This window comes from Choloepus didactylus, chromosome 1 (genome assembly GCF_015220235.1).
Source record: "Choloepus didactylus isolate mChoDid1 chromosome 1, mChoDid1.pri, whole genome shotgun sequence".
Taxonomy (NCBI): domain Eukaryota; kingdom Metazoa; phylum Chordata; class Mammalia; order Pilosa; family Megalonychidae; genus Choloepus; species Choloepus didactylus.
The window spans coordinates 63117971-63136930 of record NC_051307.1 but is presented as its reverse complement, the minus strand read 5'-3'; the positions used below and the strand labels follow the sequence as shown (position 1 = coordinate 63136930).

At 40.8% G+C, this 18960-nt stretch overlaps 1 protein-coding gene across 4 annotated transcripts in view; it reads right to left on the bottom strand.

The window, feature by feature from the left end:
• Positions 1–5881: 5881 nt before the first annotated feature.
• Positions 5882–18960, bottom strand: part of COL8A1 (collagen type VIII alpha 1 chain) — a 156723-nt gene continuing 143644 nt past the window's right edge. For 3 of the 4 annotated variants that reach the window (XM_037834359.1, XM_037834365.1, XM_037834354.1), the window contains 2 exons: positions 12313–12643; positions 5882–9460 (listed from right to left, as the gene is read on the bottom strand). In XM_037834359.1, the coding sequence (XP_037690287.1) occupies positions 7551–9460; positions 12313–12640 (2238 nt within the window). In that variant the 5' untranslated portion in view covers positions 12641–12643 and the 3' untranslated portion in view covers positions 5882–7550. The remainder of the gene's footprint in view (positions 9461–12312; positions 12644–18960) is intronic. The other variant, XM_037834374.1, reaches the window with a different exon arrangement.

The following is an 18960-nucleotide window of genomic DNA, read 5'->3' as shown; positions in this document are numbered from 1 at the left end:
TTTCCAGGTATGAACCAGTATTCAAATGCAGAGCCCATTATTTAAGGAATCTGGTTCCCATCAAAAGGAAGTTCACTGCAACACTGAAAGTATATATAATAAGTATTTTCCCAAACCTTTTTCAAAGGGACTTTTATGTGTTGAACTGTGTCCTTTCAAAATATGTTGTGTCCCCGCAAAAAACTGTTGAAGTCTTAACTTCCAGTGTCTCAGAATGTGACCTTATTTGGAAAGACTCATTGCAGATGGAATTAGTTTAGATGAGCCCAAACTGGTTTAGGGTGTGTCCTGATCCAATATAACTGACTGTCCTTATAAGAAGAGGGAAATTTGGACACAGAGACAGACAAAAGAGAAGACAGACCTGTGATGAAGGAGACAGAAATTGAAGTGCTGCAACTTCAAGCCAAGAATTGCCAACAAACCACCAGAAGCTAGGAGGAAGCAAGGAAGGATTCGCCCCTCTATGGTTCAGATGGAGCATGGCCTTACCAAAACCTTGATTTCAGACTTCCAGGCTCCAGAACCATAAGACAATAAATTTCTGTTGTTTTAAGCCATGTGGTTTGTTGTGGCATTCATAGAAAACTATTACAGGGCCCTCTGATCATTTACCAGAGTAACTGTACTTTGCTCTTTCAAGGACTATTGGATAGAGAGTGAAATGACATTGGTATCAAGGTGTGTGAACTGCCACATAACCCTTGTTAGAGTGCGGCAGACAGGCATCTGCTCAAATCTGTTTTATAGTGATCCCAAGGTGTCCATCAACCCAAGTTTTTGCGATTTCCCCAATTGCTGAGTGCATAATTCAGATGGATGTATTTGGGTGCTGGTAGAACCATCACATTAATTCTCTGACCTATGAAGTAAGAACCATTAGCATAGGAGGGGCCAAGTGGAAAACCACCCACTCCATGGCAAAGATACTAAATTCAGAAGCAATATCTTATCCTGGTGGAATTGCAGAGATTAATGCCAACCTAAAAGACTTGAAGGACGCAGGGGGTTCATTTTACTAGTATGATCCCTAAAGAGGTTAAGTAACTGACTCCATTACACAGCTGGTAAATGGAAGAACTGATCCCAAAGCCCTCTCTTAACCTTTTCTATATTGATAACTCTGGTTTGGCAGAACAAATGACAAGGGCAGCCTCATCTTTAGTAAGGAAAGACAACTGTTGTTAGTAATAAGTAATTGGAGAATTGTAAAAGTTCCGTCAGCTTTCTCCATTGTGTCTCTTATCCCATGAATGAAGAGCAGATGTGAAAGTTGCTGTCAACTATTAACTTGTCAGATAGAAGCTAACTTGGCAATGCTCATTACAAAATTGATTTTTAGGTCTTGGTGGTTTTAACAAGGCATGTGAAATGTAGATCTCCTTAGGGTTCATCAAGTTTAATTTAGAGGTGCTTTGATTCTAATACAATTTATTTTTACTTGTGATAAGATAAAGGGGGAAAAAACCCCTGAAAAGGTTCTGGGTGCCTAAAAGGAAAATTTGATTAGATGGGTCTGTGTTTCAGTAAAACACATGAGACACTTCTGAATAACTTGTTAAAGTGGGATGTTGTGCCCCATTTCTGATTTAAATTCCATTACATTTATCTCTAGGAATTAGCAAAAAAATTTTTTTCTAATAAGAAAACTCAACATCTATTTTGGCACCAAAAAGAACAACTTGTTTGAGAATAGAATTTATCATGGCACAAATTTAGTTTTTGAAATGGAAAAAAAAATAATCAGAAATGCTATGCAGCTCTCTGCTAAAAGAAAGATAACCCTATATATTCTTTGGAAATTTTTTCTTCATTATATGGAATGAGAATGAACATTTGCATTTTCTAAGGGTCATAAGGACTGTTAAGGAAAAAAATGCTTTCAAAAAATAGTAAAACATGATTGACTTGTGTTGACTGTATATTTGGAATTCATTGTTATTCCACATGGACTGGGATGAAGGGCCCCTTTGCTGTATCTTTAACAAAATGATTTGTTAAATAAGTAAGAAAAGGAGGAAATTTTAAAGCAATTTAATCCTTTTTGTCTGGAAATAGTACTACTTATCTCAAGTAAATCTTTTCTCTCCCTCTTACTATAATAGACCACCTGGTCTCTCTCCAGTTTCATAGCTCTGCTTTTCCTCTTCGTAATTACCAAATGCGTACCTGAATCACAGGCATCTCCCACCATCAGGTCAACAAGTCTCTAATATAAACTAGTTATCATCCCCCATTTCTGCTGTCTGGAACAGACTTGGGTGGTGGACTACCCAGTTCTGTCAGTGGCACCACTCCTGACTTGCAAGTTTATTAATGGGAGGAAGCCACTTTTGTGTCATAGCCTTCTCTCTCATAAGGCCATTCTGTTATTGTCTCCAAGTTCAGCTCAGTCTTTCTGCTATCTCCTCAGTTTTTCAGTTCTTCTTCATTCCAATTCCTAGGCTCTGAAATAGTTCCATTCTTATGCAGTCCTTTAATCCTGACACCTGAACCTCTCCTGACTCTCACTTGTGCAGATTGGTTCAGACTTTCACAATCAACCCACCATCCATTCCTGGATTAAAGCTATTCTGGTCTCCTCATTGGTTTTACTATTTATATATTTCCTTCTCTTGTGTCGTCTTCATAGAATCATCAAAATAATTTTTCTGAATTACTTTTTATACCACTTTCCTGCTTAAGGACCTACAATTCTTATATTAGATACAATATAAATGTCTATTTCCTATATGTAATGCACTGAATCACTTGACCCTCCTTTAGTTATTAAATCTGTTCCTGTTGGTAGTCCTTAAATAGATCCTCTGATCTAGTTAGACCATTCCCCTTACCTTAGCCTCTTCCATCCCTCCAAACCCACCCAGGATACGCACGCATACACACACACAGTCTCCTCCCCCTCTTAGAGGAGAGGTTGAGAGACTATTTCTGTTGGGATGGCATCCCTTTGCTCCCTTGTGCTCCATCCATCCAAATTCTATATTACTTTAAAAGTTATCTTCTCTTCAAAAACCTATCTGAAATTAAGTTTTATCGACAGTGAGCTTCTGTATATTCTTGGAATCCCAGATTTATCCTGGAAGAAATTTTACCTGACATTCAGGCCAAGCTCACATACAGTTCAGGACTACCTCTGAAAGCATCCTTGAGAAGTTCATTCTTCTATCAAACCTGATACTGGACCAGTACTTTATGATGGGCTGTGGATGCATAGATGGAAGAACAAGGTGCCTGCTCTCAAGAAGCCTATCTTGAGTAGGGAGACAAACAATTAAGTGAAGGAACAGAAGGATGTACAAGGCAGGGTGGAAGCATGTAGGAGAAAAGTGACCAGATATGAGCAATAGGGAAGGTTTAAATAGGAGGTGATGCCAAGCTGGGTCCTGAGGGGTGAGGAGGAGTTTACTCAGCAGCAAGTCAGAGAAGGTATTCTCAGCAAGCGTGCAGCATGGAATGGTCTTTCTCATTCTGAATTTCTCTAGCACATATTCATCCAGTCACCCTACACTTGTTTGTGTATCACTTAGAAATCAATTTCCTATTTAACAAACATATTAGTATTCTCCAAACAGAAGGTAGATTCTTTAGGAAGAGGGGTCATATTTTCTGCTGCTTTTGTATCCTTAATGTTGCTTAGTAGTATCAAGCACAATGTAGAGGTCAGGAGTTCTACTTTGTTTTTGTTTTGCTTTAATGTAAAGGGATATTATAGACTCATTTTAAATAAAATATATAGTTTGAGTTACTGTAGTCAGTTATAGTGATGATGGATTTGCCCTACTTGTCCAGCATTCTGAATTCCAATGATTTATTCTTCCCTGTCACTTTCGTGACCAACACTTTATGCCAACAAAATGACTAGTCCGTGTTATGGTAGAGTCTTTGGACATGGAATGAAATAGAACCAGTTGGGCTACTTGGGAAGGTAAACTGTGGTCTCGAGCTTTTGGCCTGATGGTTTAAACAAGTGAGTTTACCAGCCACAGACGGGTGCTACATACTTGCTTGTTGAGTGATTTGAGCAATCCTATTTACATTATTCTAGATGTGAATGACCATTGTGGCTTGATTATTCATCACAAAGTAATTCTTTCCTTATTGGTGATGTTCATTAAGACCGTTAGGTTCTAGAAATGGGTCTGCTTCTGCTCTCTAGCTCCACTCACCCCTGTCTGCCCTCAAAACATTTGGCTTTAATGTGGCAAAGTGAAATAGAATAAGTATTTAAAGATTGGTTTCTTGTGGGAAAAGAGAGGTCTGTGACAGTTCTTTCTTTTATGATGGATATGACGGAGGCAGCTAATTATCCCTTAACATCTGTTCTCACCTTCTTCCACATTAATAGAATTCTTGATTTTTAGGTAGGCATGTGATTATCCAGAACAAATATTTAACTCCCTTGCAGCTTGTTGTGGCAATGTGGCTAAATTCAGAGCAATAGGATTTGGGAGGAAGTGATGTAAGCAATTCCTGGGTTAAATTCTTAAAGCCGAAAACCATGCCCTTCCCTTCCTGCCTTTTTCATCTTCCTGCTGGCTGGAATGTGGCTGTGGTGGTAAATCATCCTGGACCATGGAGATGAGGGCAACATCCTAGGGGATGAAGAGCAACAAGTTTGAAGGAATCTGGGTTCCTGACTGGGACCAACATATGAGCCTTGGACTGCTTATGCTGAGAACTGATATTCCAAAGATAAATAATTGTCCTGTTTAAGCTATTGCTATTTGAGGTCTCTAGTTGAGCAGCTAATTAATACAATGGGGGATAGACAAGTTATAAGGTTCAAACAGTGTCAGCTGAGTGATATAAACAAGATGAGAAACATACTTTTAAAGATATTTAATAAGACTTTTTCTTTCAAATCAGTACAAAAATTTAAATACAAAAATGATTTGCTATTGACAAGCCTCAAATCTATCATGGAAACTCAAAAAGTTACCAGTCTGTTCACCATTCATAGTATTCTGTAAAATATTTGAGGACACTCACCTACTACAGACATTCTTTTCCCCTGTGGGATGTCATACTGCATTAAAACTCTGTATTTAAATAACATTAATGCCAGTTTAGTCCATTTCACATGGAAAAGTTCTAGTTCATTTTGAATCAAATAGGAATAACAGCACTATTCCTAGACTTTAGAACATATGGTTGTTTCATCCGCTTTTACACTAATGTGACAACATGATGTGCAACACTCAAAAAGGAAATAGACACATAGATAATTATTTAAAACTCTTTTTTAAATTAAATGGAGTAATTCATTTAGCTCTGAGATTAGCACCATTGTAGAATACATAGTATCTGGCATAGATTTTGCTCCTTCCCATCTACAAGTTAGAAGCATATGCCTGATAATAAACATATACATATATATATATAGGCAATTGAGTAAAAACCAATAAATAAGTTGGAAGATATTTTGAAAAGTGAAATTTGGTTTTAACTGAAGAGACACATTTCTCTCTTGCTTCATGGAAATTTAAAGCCCAGACATGTACAGATAAATGCAGTTTCACAAATGAACTGATCTGACTTGCTTCCATGCCATTTCAATGCAGCTATTCGGCAGAAGGAGCCCTATGGATCCATGATGTCTCCACAGTCGTCAACACCAAACGGGTATCCTTGCTAATCATTCCCAGACTAATCCAAAGGCTATTCTGCCACATAAATGCTGTCTGCTTTCAAAATGAAGGTTGGGACATCCTTCTGATGAGGAAAGTTTGTCATATAATTAGCAGTGAATAGGAAGATCCTGTGGTAATGAACTCATTCTCTTTTACAGAAAATTGAGAAGAAATAATACATGTATAGAGAAAAGACAAATATTAGGCCAAGAGGGGAATTTCTTGATGGTAAAAATGATTCAGATTCGACACAGATGCATTTCCATGTGTGTTTATACCGTGTTTATTTGTGTTTTTTTTTTTTCCCCAATTGTACCTTCTCACTCTCAATTTTGAGGAAAAGATATCTGATGCCACCAGTGTAACTCCACATAATTTTCCCCAGTGGCTAACAGTGTCTACAGCAGGCTAATAGCAGACTTGAAATTTCTCTCTGTTTTGAGGTCAGATTAGAATGCCTGAAGCAGTTAGAAATAGTATATGCCTAAGTGAAAACCTGGAAAAATAATTTATTTTTCCTTTTCAAACTTGCATTGGCCTTGGCTTTTGACTTGTGTTGAGTATTGGATAACATAAAAAGCATGCCCTTTACATTCCAAGAACTCTCCCATAGGTTGTTTCTAAAGAAACAATTCCTTTCCTACAATTTTAGTCCCTATATCAGGAAGGAGCATATCCATTTTTAGCTTTGAACTTCAGAAATTATTTCAAATAAATTTTTTTTTCTATATAATTTGGAACTTCTTCCCCAAATAAGAAATGGCTTGGATTTTGGAAATTTACTCGGAACCTCAGATGACATGTCAATTATACATATATGCTACAAAGGGAAATTCCTTCAAAATTCAAAAGCTACTGAAAAATATTAGCTCCTTCATGGTTGAAACTTCATTGTGGACATTTGTGTGTGTAGGGAAGGTGGGGGGTTTTTATATGCATGTAAACACAATTGATAACTGCTTTTGATAATGAACATTCTGCAAAACTGGAGGGGGCAGGATTATTATCATTTTATAACTTCCCAGTGTTTATATTAGTTAGGCCATAGTGGAAATTACATGGAGGAAAGAACAAAGAGGAAGAAATATCAGAAATTAAAAAAAGAAAACCTTGAGGGGTAGATGAGTTAATTATTGCTCATGTCTCCCTGCTGGTTTGTTTGTGCCTTGTGGGGCACCATCTTACATCCCACAGAAGTGTCTCACTCAGTGCCAGGCACAAGGAAGGCACTGAGTAAATACACAATGGTTGATTGGGTCACCTGTCTTTTTAGAGACACCAGAGACACAATTCTGAGTAGGACTGCTCTGTCTCCTAAAAGACACAGCCTCAGACAGGAGAGCAACGTCCCTTGGACTAAAGCACTACCATGATTCTCTCCCCTGCTTCCTCTGGGGCTGAACTTCTCCCCCACCTTCCATGGCAAAGTATCTGCACACACACAGAAGAAATTATGCAGGTAAATATGGTACCTGATTGCTATCACTGATGCTTCTTTAAGTCTTATTTATAAATATTTTAAAGTAAACAATATAAGTGACTTTCATTAGCAATGATCTTTCATACTGAAATATTTTGACTGATCTGAATAAGCAGGTTATCATGGTAGCATATAAGATACACCAGCTAATATGATTCCAGTGGGTACAACATGTGTGTCAGTACTTGATATATAAATCTATCTCATCGTTTTCAATTATGAGCAGCTGTGCAGAGCATTACATCCACTTTAGTTTTTATTTGTACATGGAGGTCCAAATTTTCACTTAGATGTCACTTTCCAACTACTTAAATGTTTTTAAGCAATTGTGTGTTTTTTTTGGTGCGTGTGTGTGTCATTTTCTTCCATTTAATCTCTTTTTTAATTTTCTTTTCATTTTTCTTCTCTCTCTCTCTCTCTCTTTTTTTTTTTTTTTTTTACATGGGATACAATAAATATCCTGAAAAGGAGGAATGGACGTACTGCCCGGCGTACAGTCCCGCAGCCTGTTCTGAGGGCATCTGCAGGAACACCCGGTCTCCAGGCCTGAGCAGCAACACCGCACTCCCAGATGCCTGGTCCAGAAAGCCTTTTTTGTACTCGTCGTACGTGTACATCATGGGCTCGTTGTTCTTGAACAGAGCAACCCACACGTTGCCCCCCTTGCAGTGAACGTGGTACACAAAGTAGTAGACACCAGGGACCTCACAGGTGAAGATGCCCGTCTGTGGGTTGTAGTTCTGTCTGCCGTTATAGAGCAGTTTGTCAAACTTCACTGGGGCTCCCACTGGTGGGAAAGGTGCTGTCAGCTCGGCAGTAAATGCAGGCATCTCATAGGCTGGCACTCCATTCTTGCCTTTCTTAGCCCCATAGGCCTGAGGGGTTTTCACTCCATCAATTCCTAGCCCCATATCTGGCAGATACTCTCCACGGGGAGGCGGTGTAGGGGGCATCACAGCTGGGAGCCCTGGGGGCCCTGGAGGGCCTGGGGGCCCTGGAAGGCCAGGCTGGCCTTGAGGACCAAGAGCACCAGGCTTCCCTGGGGGGCCATGAAGTCCTGCTACTCCCGGCTTCCCTACTCCAGGGAACCCAGGGGGCCCTGGGAGGCCTGGTTCTCCTTTGGGGCCTGGAATTCCAGGTGGTCCAATGGGACCACTAGGGCCTACAATTCCTGGGATGCCCGGGGGACCCTGTAAGCCCTGATCCCCTGGGATTCCTGGTTCTCCCTTGGGTCCAAGGAGCCCTGGAATTCCAGGAAGCCCTGGTAAACCTTTGAGCCCAGCCTCCCCCTTGGGCCCTATGGGACCTGGCAAACCCCTCATACCAGGGGGCCCCACTTCACCAAGAAAACCTGGCTTTCCTGGGAAGCCTTGAAGCCCTGGCTCACCCTTGGGACCTGGTGGCCCCTGTGGCCCCACAACCCCACCCTCTCCTTTAGGTCCAGGAAAACCAATAGCACCTGGAGGGCCCATTGGACCTGGGATTCCAGGCAGGCCTGGCTCTCCTGGGGGTCCTGCCATTCCAGGGGCACCTGCTGGTCCTTTCTCTCCTCTCGGTCCAAGAGGTCCAGGCAGACCCCCCAAACCCCGGTCACCTTTGGGTCCTGGGAAGCCTGGTTTCCCAATCCCTGGAAGGCCTGGGGGCCCTGGCAGTCCTGGGAGCCCTTGCTCTCCTTTGCCACCTGGAAATCCTGGCTGGCCAGGGATCCCATCCTGGCCTGGTTTTCCAACTCCAGGCATCCCAGGAGGTCCTTGGATCCCGGGTACCCCAATAAGGCCCTGTGGCCCAGGCTCTCCTGGAGGCCCTGGTTTTCCCAGAGGGCCCTGAGGCCCAGGGAAGCCTGTCACTCCTGGTTTGCCCACTCCTGGAAGTCCGACAGGGCCGGGAGGGCCAGGCACCCCAGGAGGGCCCTTCAGGCCTGGCAAACCTGGCATCCCGAAGCCCTTCTCTCCTTTAGGACCCTGAAGGCCTGGAGGTCCTGGTGGTCCTTTGGGTCCACGATCACCTTTTGCTCCTGGTTGTCCTGGTAACCCTGGTCCACCTGGCTTCCCAATGCCAGGAAGTCCGTGAGGCCCTGGAGGTCCTTGTGGTCCTGGGATGCCCATAGGCCCAATCTCTCCTTTGGGTCCAATTTCACCTTTTGCCCCAGGCATTCCCATGGCTCCCGGCTTTCCTGGCATTCCAGGCATACCTGGCTTTCCAATTCCTGGATATCCTTGTGGCCCTGGTTTTCCTTTGATTCCAGGTATCCCATGGCCTGGTAAACCAGGGGGCCCCGGGGGTCCTCTTGGGCCAGGCTCTCCACGGGGACCTTGCTCACCTCGTAAACTGGCTAGTGGTATTTCTACTAGGAAAGAGGAGGGAGGGAGAGGGAGAAAAAGAGAGAGAGACACTGATTAGCCCTCACTTCAACTAAGTAATGGCATTCAATATTTATTTCTGATACATTTGCCCATTGAGAAGAATTATTAGGAATGATGTACCCATTTTCTAGGACTGTATGTTATAAGCACTAAAAGGACAATCAAGTCGATAATTTCTTTGACATATTGAAGTATTGTTTTGAGTACTGACATAGGAAGCTGCTATTATCAGTGTTGGTTAACTAAAAAAGCTAAATGCTGAAAAGTAACAAAGAAGCAGTTCTCCAAGTACAAAAATTGGAGTATATTCACTATAGAGAATTTATAAAATTCAAAGTTGTATAAAGAAAAATAAAAATTGCCTATAATTGCACTACTCAGAGATTACTGCTTCACATTTGTATGTATTTTCATCTTGTGTGTTCTAGGTAATTGTGTGTGTATTTTTAACGAGTGTTGGAGTCATTCTCCATTTTAATTTTCTATTATTTTTTCTACTTGAGGCCATATTGTATTTTTCCATGTCCTTAATTTTTTAAAGTAATAATTTATGACTAAATAATATTTCCTCATGTGCTGAAATACAGTATGATGTAGATGATGAAAGTCGTTATCATATGGACTCCAGGAAGAAAAGAAGTATTTTATTTTGTATGTGGTTCAATAATGTCTTTCCACATCTGTTCCTCTAGAATCAAATAGATTTGCTTAATATCTTTAATATGCTGTAGAACTGCCTAAGTTTCAAATATTAATTCTTTAATTTAATAAATTATTTCTCATTTGCAAATTTGGTTTTTAAACAGGAAAGTCAAATAAGATAATTTAGGATGGCAAGCAGTATGGATAAGGAAGAGAGTCAAGTTCAGGAGCAGGGAGCTCTACTTCTCTTCCTGGGCTTGGCATGAGACGTTGCACCCCTTGCTTAAGCCATCTCTGCTTCCCTGTCTGTTCAGTGGGACTAAGACACCCACACTACAAGATCAGATGATAAATGTGAAAGGCATTATGCTTTCTTGAATTTTTGATGGAATTCAAGGCATACATTATAATAATTATTATATACCTTTCAGATAAACACAACTCAGGATTCCTGTTACTAGGAGTAATGAATATTATTAAGGAAGACATGTCATTTATAGTCCCAAAGTCTTATTTTAACCAATAGTAGCACCTTAATTCTGACCACAGTATTTTTTTTTATCACCCTTTATTAATATTTGGGTCTATTAACTGTTCACAGTATAATCATATAGTTATGCATTCATCACCACAATCTATTTCTGAACATTTTCCTTACATCAGAAGGAAATTTTATTTTTCTTATAAAAAATAAACAAAAAATAAAAGTAGAAAAGAACACCCAAATCACCCCCCCAATTCCACCCCATTTTTCATTTAGTTTTTGTCCTCATTTTTCTACTCATCCATCCATACCCTAGATAAAGAGAATGTGATCCACAAGGTTTTCACAATCACACTGTCACACCTTGTAATCTACATTGTTATACATTTGTCTTCAGGAGTCCAGACTACTGGGTTGGAGTTTGATAGTTTCTGGTATTTACTTCTAGCTATTCCAATATACTAAAACCTAAGAGGTGTTACTATATAGTGCATAAGACTGTCCACCAGAGTGACCTCTCGACTCCATTTGAAATCTCTCAGCTACTGAAACTATTTTGTCTCATTTTGCATCCCCCTTTTCTGACCACAGTATTTTTAACTGAGCTACGGCAGGGAACATAGTGCAGCCATAGAACACACATTCTTTCCATATTCCCTTATTTGCTTTCTGGTACCCATCTGAATAAGCACAGGAAGTGCCAAAAGCCAGGAAGGCCAACCAAACAAGAATTCAAAGTTGCTAGAATGCTTTCGAGTTTCCTCAACACTTTTACTTACTTATGTCATTGATTCGCTCAACAACCTAATTTTACAGGTGAAGAAAATTAAGCTCATAGAATTAAATGCCCAGGTAGGTCTGTCTCACTTCTGGCAACCAGGCATCCAGACCTCTTAACCCTAAATCCAGCACTTCTCCAGATGCCCAGCTTCCTGCTAGTGCAGAGACCGTTGGGAATTCCCTCAAAGGCAATTGCTACTCTGATGCAGCTATTACCCAATAAATGTTATGGTGCCTAGAACTCCAGAGAAGCCAAATGAATTTGTGAAAAAGTATCTATCACAGTGCTGTAGACTTCATAGGTACTGAATAGCTAATAAATAGGCCTAGAAAATAAAGGGAGAGAGTTTCAGGTACCATCTCTAGATGTAGTCTGTACCTTTTAGCTTCCTTCTGTTATTTATTAATTGACATGTACAGTAGCTTAACTAGAGCAGTATTAAAAATACTACTTGCATTTATATAGCACCTAGTTCTCAAAATACTGTCATATAATTTTTCTGGTTTGTTGTTACACAGAAGGTTCTCAGAACACTGTCCTCCTAATTAAGAAGATGGACTGGTCACCTCCCACTGCCCTCCACGGCTTTAGCATCTGGCCCCAAAATAGATGTTCATTAAACAGTTGCCAAATGTTTGAATAAATAAATAATGAATAAGGGGATAAACCCTTTATTATTAAACATGTTTTGTTTCATTTGATGCTAGTTGAAATAATAAAGCAAAACAGAAGACAGTAATTTTATCTTTCTTTAGGACTTAAGCTTTTCAAGAAATGGGTTTAGAATCCAGTAGGCATTCATAAATATCAATTACAAATCCTAAAATAAAAGTTTCTAAAATTTAGCTTCCCCTTCCTCATCCCATAATTTAGAATTTAGGGAAGCTGCTGTTTTATAAGGACAGGAATATGAGAGTTGACTGCGTTACCTTTGCCTTTCTTGGGGACTGCTTCCTTGGCCATTCTTGGCACCTGTGGCATTTCCTTCCTATACTGGGGTAGGTGCAGATACTCCTTGCCGTACTGCAAGTGGGGCATCTCCTTGCCCATGGCAGCGCCGTCTTTGCCCAAAGGCATGTGAGGGACTTGCTGGCCCAGGGGCTGGTATTGTGGAATTTGTGGTGGGATCTGAGGAGGAATTTGAGGTGGCAGCGGCTTGACCCCATAGTAGACACCAGCCTGAATGAGCCTGATGGAGCCCAGGGAGATGGCAAGCAGCACTCCCAGAAGCTGCAGAGGGGCGGGCGGCACAGCCATCACCTGTGGAAGGAAGGAATGAGCCAACGTAGTGAGAACCCGCAGGCCAAGTGACCAGAGTTTATTTAAAGACGGTAAAAAAAAAGGGGTGGGGGAGAGAAATATCTATCATCAGAACTTCAAGGGTAGAAGGCAAATGAAAAGGAAGATGCTATCTTTCAATAGAAAAACAAACAAAAAATCAAGCAAGAAGAGAGAGAGAGAGAGAGAGTAGGATCTGGAAAATGGAAGCAATTGGTGGGAATATAGGCTCTGGGAGAGACAGCTAGTTGTCCCTGAATATCAATTCTGCCCTCCTTCCTTGGTATTGGAACCTCTGATTTTCAGCTGGGAACAGAGCAGCCCAGAATGAAGACATCATCTCCACTAGGTGTGGTTATGTGAAGAGGTTCTGGCTAATTGGATGTTAATTGTAACATGTGCAACTTCTGAGAAGGACCCTAAAAGGGAGTGTGTATGTCCTCCCCTTCTCTGTTTCCTCCTTCCTGTTGCCTGGAAGATGGATGTTTTGCCTGGAATCAGACCAGACATCTTGGAACATGAGTGGAAAGCTGTGCATTGAGGATGGCAGAGCAACAAGCTAGAAGAAACCTCAGCTCAGGATGAACATGGGCTTGCCAAATCAATCCTTAACTTTGGTATTTGTTTACCCAAGAGAGAAAGAAAGTTCTATTCTCTTTAAGCCGCTGTTATTTTGGGTGTTCTGTCATTTGCGCTAAACCTAATCCTAACAGATGAGATAGATTCTATTAAAAGGAGGCAAACTTGGTGGCAAGTCAGGCTTTACTAATAAGTACCAAAATTCTACTCTAAAATGAGACAGCTAATATTACAGACTATCCCAGTTGGCAGAGGTTTTCCGTCTGCAGATGCCTTTTGGCTGCTTCCGTGTGATTGTAAATAAATGTAAAGGTTAAAGAGCAAACAGCAACAACCTGCAGAAGGCTTCTGAATTGGAGAAAAGGTGCTTCCTGAGTTGGTTGCAAAAGGTCACATAAAAAATCACGATCATAATCATGCACATATAAGGATACCATTTCTATCTTCTATTAAACACTATGAAGTCACTAGTTTAGAATTTAGCTAATTGGACCTGGTATAGATTAACATTTATCTTTGTACTATTATGAAAGAAAGGAATTTACAAAGCAAATTAGTTGTGTAAATATGATAGGAGGAGTTGTTTACTCTGAAGAATAAACTTTTTCTAAGCCCTTTAATAGCATCCTTTCAAGCCAGCATTTAATAGAGTAAATAAAAACGAGCCTTAACTGTTTATAAAAACCAGCTTGAAAACACCACTGGAAACATTCTAGGTTAAAGACTGAACAGCTCAGGGAAATGTGTTAGCGAATCACCACTAGAGGGCAAATGAGGTACACACTGAAGTCTGCTCAGTTACCCCTGGCTCTGACGGAGAATACATGAGCTGGGACACGTGAGCTATGCTCTCACTCTTATTAAGGGACTTAATGAAAACCTGAATCCTAAGTGGAGTGTCATCACAATGCTCATTGCTCAGAGAGAAGAGAGAGAGAGAAAGAGGGAGAGAAGCAAGTTCCTCACAATTTTTAATGTAAATATCTTCTGGAAAACTTTGGAAAAATGTCTGCCTATAAATAATTTAATTTCCATTCTCCTGGGAGTTTGTTTTCTTTGTTCCCACCTTACTTAATTCTGGACCACAGTTTTCTTCTTTTTAAGAAAATGTGCGTTGACTTTGTGTCATCTTATTCCAGGGAAATGCCAAGAGTGCAAGCAGGCTGCAGAAGGCTTGATTAATAAAAAGCACCTGAGAAAACATTTAATATGAATCCCTACCACAAAATTCACTGCTTTAAAATTTTCATAAATACATGAACTAATCATTTTTCCCCCATTGGGAAAAAATGGAGAAACATTCAGCAAAATAATTTATAAAACTTTCCCCTTTCATAAATCAGAATAGTCTCCAGAACTGTTTATTTCAAGTGTACTCTAAATAACATATGTACTGGTTAAATGGAAGAAGATAGAAAGCTGTTATTTTCTGTCTTTCTGAGAATGATTAATTGTTGTAAACCATTTGGAAAGAAACACAAAATTAATTTTGATTAATATTCATTAATAGTCAAATTTATTTTAGATAGAAAAAGAGCAGTATCTATCATAAGCACGTACCTAATGATAAATTGTTGAGTGCTTACCAGAAACAGTGCTAAGCCCATGGGTTACAAAAATGAATATAATATGACCAATAAGCTCTGCCCTCAAGAAGCTTGTACTCTTAGTAGGGAGTGACAGATGTGCAAACTACTAATGAGTATCAAAGGATATCCAGAAAAAAGTAAATTTCCCTCACATTTCTATTCTCCAGTATCTAAGATTCCTTTCCTTTGAAACAACCACTTTTCTTGTTTTTCCCCATATTTTTCTAGAGATATTTATAAATAGGTATATACTATAATACAACCCCCTTTAAAAAATTATAGCATACTATATGCCCATAAGCACTTTTGTTCTCTGCTTTTTTTCACTCAGAAGACCAGGACTGCAGATCTTATTTCTCATTTAGTTATGCGTATCTGGACAAATCCTTAAAAAAATAAAAAATACCCAGTTGCTCTCAAAAGTCCTGTCTATAAGTGGTCACCAGAGAGCCGAAAGTGTTAATCCACACTAGAAATACGTGATAATACCTGGTAATGTACAAACTGAGACTTAATTTTACCTTGGGAAAATTAAACTTGTGGTGAGGTCTTTAATAATAAGCTGGTATGTTTGGCTCTTCACCCTTCCATCAATTCACTGGATGTATTGGATTATACTTAATAATCTCTAAACTAGGACAATCTAATGAAATACTGGAAAACTGGAAGGAGGCAAAATGCCTGGAAGAAGACCAGTTGAATACCAAAGGCCCAGTGGGATCCTGCCTTACTACAATTATTTCCTTTTGCAGGCTTGGCCTCTCTCTCCCCCAAACCACCTTCTTAGGTCTGCCATCTGCCATTTCTCAGGCTGTTTATTTAAATAAACTTTATTCAAAGTTGAATATTTATATAGGGACCCTGGTAAAAATTTGCCACTTGACTTATCCCCACTAATTTCCCTCCTGTCCCCGAGGATATTTTAGGTGGTCAAAGTGGTGTGGTAGTTCTCCCCAAATTACTGAAAAAACATCAGATTTGTGTTACACTGTAAAGACACCTGGCAGGGGAAGAAGGAGACTCAGGATTTCTGCTGGGAAGAAATGGTAGTGGTGGGTTTTCTTGCTTCTTTTTTTCCCCCGAAGATGCAGAATACAGCAATGTTGTGAGTCCTCTTTGATGTTTTCTTGGATTTCTATTTGTTTGACAACTGATGTGTGTATGTGTTTGTAAGTGTGCACTCGCATGCATTCACGTGCCCCCCCACATCTGTGACTATATGTGAGCATAAGCATTTCCAATGTGTGTGGACACTGGATTTTGGCAGCTCGGCTGGCTCCATGTCACATGGAAAAAACACAGAATAAGTCAAAAGACCTGTGTTTGAGTTTTAGTTCTATTTTCCATTTCTATGACTTTGGGCAAGTCCCTTATCTTCACTAAGCCTCAGTTTCCTCACCTATAAAATAGATTGAAATCTCCACCTATCCCATAGAGGTATTTGGACCCACAGAAGGGTACACATGATAATATGAATTCTTTGTAAGGTGAAAAGCACTGCTCACATTTAAGTTATTATTAACGGAATGTGACCAAAAAAGCAAATCAAAACCAACTGAAATGTCAAAGACTTTCAAAGAAGGATATTAGCCAAAGTAAATGTGAGGTTAACTGCAATAATGATAAACCTAACATGAATAAAACAATAATGGCTGTTAAAATGTACTTGTAAAACATGGCAAAAAAGAACAGCTGAACCAAGGCAGTCATTCAGCCTGAGAGTCGGTCGTCAATCCTAATTGTTTTCAGCAGTCCTAAAATGGTTTCCTGTATTTGGGCAGGGATGCAGAGTTTCAGTTTCCTCATGCAACCTGTAATTTATATAAAACAATAAGGTGATATATATTATTTTAGATGCTCCCCACCATTCTATTTGTACGTTTATCCTCATGAGAATTTAACTTGCTGTCTGAAAGTGTGTTTATGTATTTAATCCTTTCAAATATGCCATTAAATCCAATTGTCTCTATCACACAGGGCCAACACAGCTTGTCTGTGTGTGTGATGTGTGTGCACATGTGTGTCTATGTTGTGTGAGGGGTGGATAGGCCTCTCCATCTGCTTCTGAGCTGGTTGTCTTCTGTGTCCCTTACTTGCCCCTTGCACAGGCTTTGAGGCTTTTGGGAAGAGCTGCCCCTTGAAGCAAGGGAAAGTCAGACAGAACATTCCTCCCACATTCACCAGAATTGCCTTCCTGGCTTTTTCATGCCTCTCAAAGAAAGTTCTCTCCTGATTGTGTTTCAAAGTCAATTCATTCATTAGATATAGATATTCTTTCTACTGTTAGGAATCATTCTGGGTTTTAGAGATACAGAGGTGAGTGAGAGATGAGGTATTTGAATATTGAAGTGAGACGAGACAGGAAATAAACATGTTAAAAATAAATGTTTCGGAGAAACTAGGATGGAGGCTAGCTGAGACAGGGCGAAAAAAACGCCTCCGTGAAAAACACTAGCTAAAAACCAGAAAGTGACCTAGAATACTGGTTACAGTGATGCGCCAGCTGGACAAGGGCTTCTTAGCTCCAGAGGGGCCGTATACTTGATGAAACCGGGAGTCGGCATTCTGAAACAAGTGAGTAAGCTGGCTAGAAGACCTGCAGTTGCGCGGCGGGCTGGGGAAACCAGGGTTCAGCCTTTGGAGACCGGCTGGCTGTTTGAAAAAAAAAAAAAGGGAAAAACCCAGGAGCGGCTGCATCTGCGATTGTGGGAACCATGCAGTAAAACACAGCAAGAGGGGGCTGGGCCAGCCTCTCGGTGTCTGGCTGGGAAGATAGCCCGCAGCAGATACCATTGGGTTCAGGGGAACGGAGGGGAGAGCCGGAAGCAGAAAGAAACCCCGCGGCTAGCAGCTAGCCCCCAGAGGGCTGGATAAACTCCTGCCCGGGGCCGTGCCCACAGCCCAAAGCCCCGCCAGTTGTCCCAGAGCTGGGAAGGAGGAACTGTGCGAGGAGGAGGGGGCTGAGATGCCCCCATTCGGCCATTTTTGCCTCAGGCTGAGAGCGCGCCGCCGCACAGCCCGGTGGCCTGGGGCTTCCCTTGTGGGATGGCGTGCACTGATGATGTAGCATGGCATTCCCTTGGCTGAGCTCCTGGAGGAGTGCAGCTGGGAGGGGGGATCCACTCGGAGAACCCAGGGACACTACACCAAGTCCGGTGGTTTGTGGATCAGTGAGAGAGAGGGTCTGGGGCTGAACTGAAATGAAGGCTTAGACTCTTGCAGCAGCCTTGAATCTCCGGGATCCTGGGGGATTTGAATATTAAACTACCCTTCCTCCCTGGCCACCCGTACACACGCCCCACATTCAGGGCAGATGGCTCCAGCAACACACCAAACTGACTTCTCCAACCGAACCCACAAGAATCATTTCCCCACACACCATGGGAACAAGGTTGAGAACTGACTTGAGGAATATAGGTGACTCACAGATGCCATCTGCTGGTTAGTTAGAGAAAGTGTACGTCACCAAACTGTGTTCCTGAAAAATTAGATCGATAACCTTTTTCTTTACAACTTGAAAGAACCCTATCAAGCAAAACAACTGCCAAGAGGCCAAAAACAACAGAAAATCTTAATGCATATGATAAAATCAGAAGCTATGGAGAATCCAACTCCAAACACACAAATCAAAATATCAGAAGATACACTATACCTCGCAAAATTAATCAAAGACCTACAATCGAGGAACGAAAACACGGCAAAGGATTTAAAGGATACCAAGAAGACCATGGCCCAGGATATAAGTGACATAAAGAAGACCCTCAAAGAGCATAAAGAAGACATTGCAAGAGTAAATAAAAAAATAGAAGAACCTATGGAAATAAAAGAAACTTTTGGCCAAATTAAAAAGACTCTGGATATTCACAATACAAGACTAGAGGAAGCTGAACAACATCTCAGTGTCCTAGAAGCCCACAGAACAGAAAATGAAAGAACAAAAGAAAGAATGGAGAAAAAAATAAAAAAAATCGAAATGAATCTCAGGAATACGATAGATAAAATAAAACATCCAAACTTAAGACTCATTGGTGTCCCAGAAGGGGAAGAGAAGGGTAAAGGTCTAGAAAGAGTATTCAAAGAAATTGTTGGGGAAAACTTCCCTAACCTTCTACACAATATAAATACACAAAG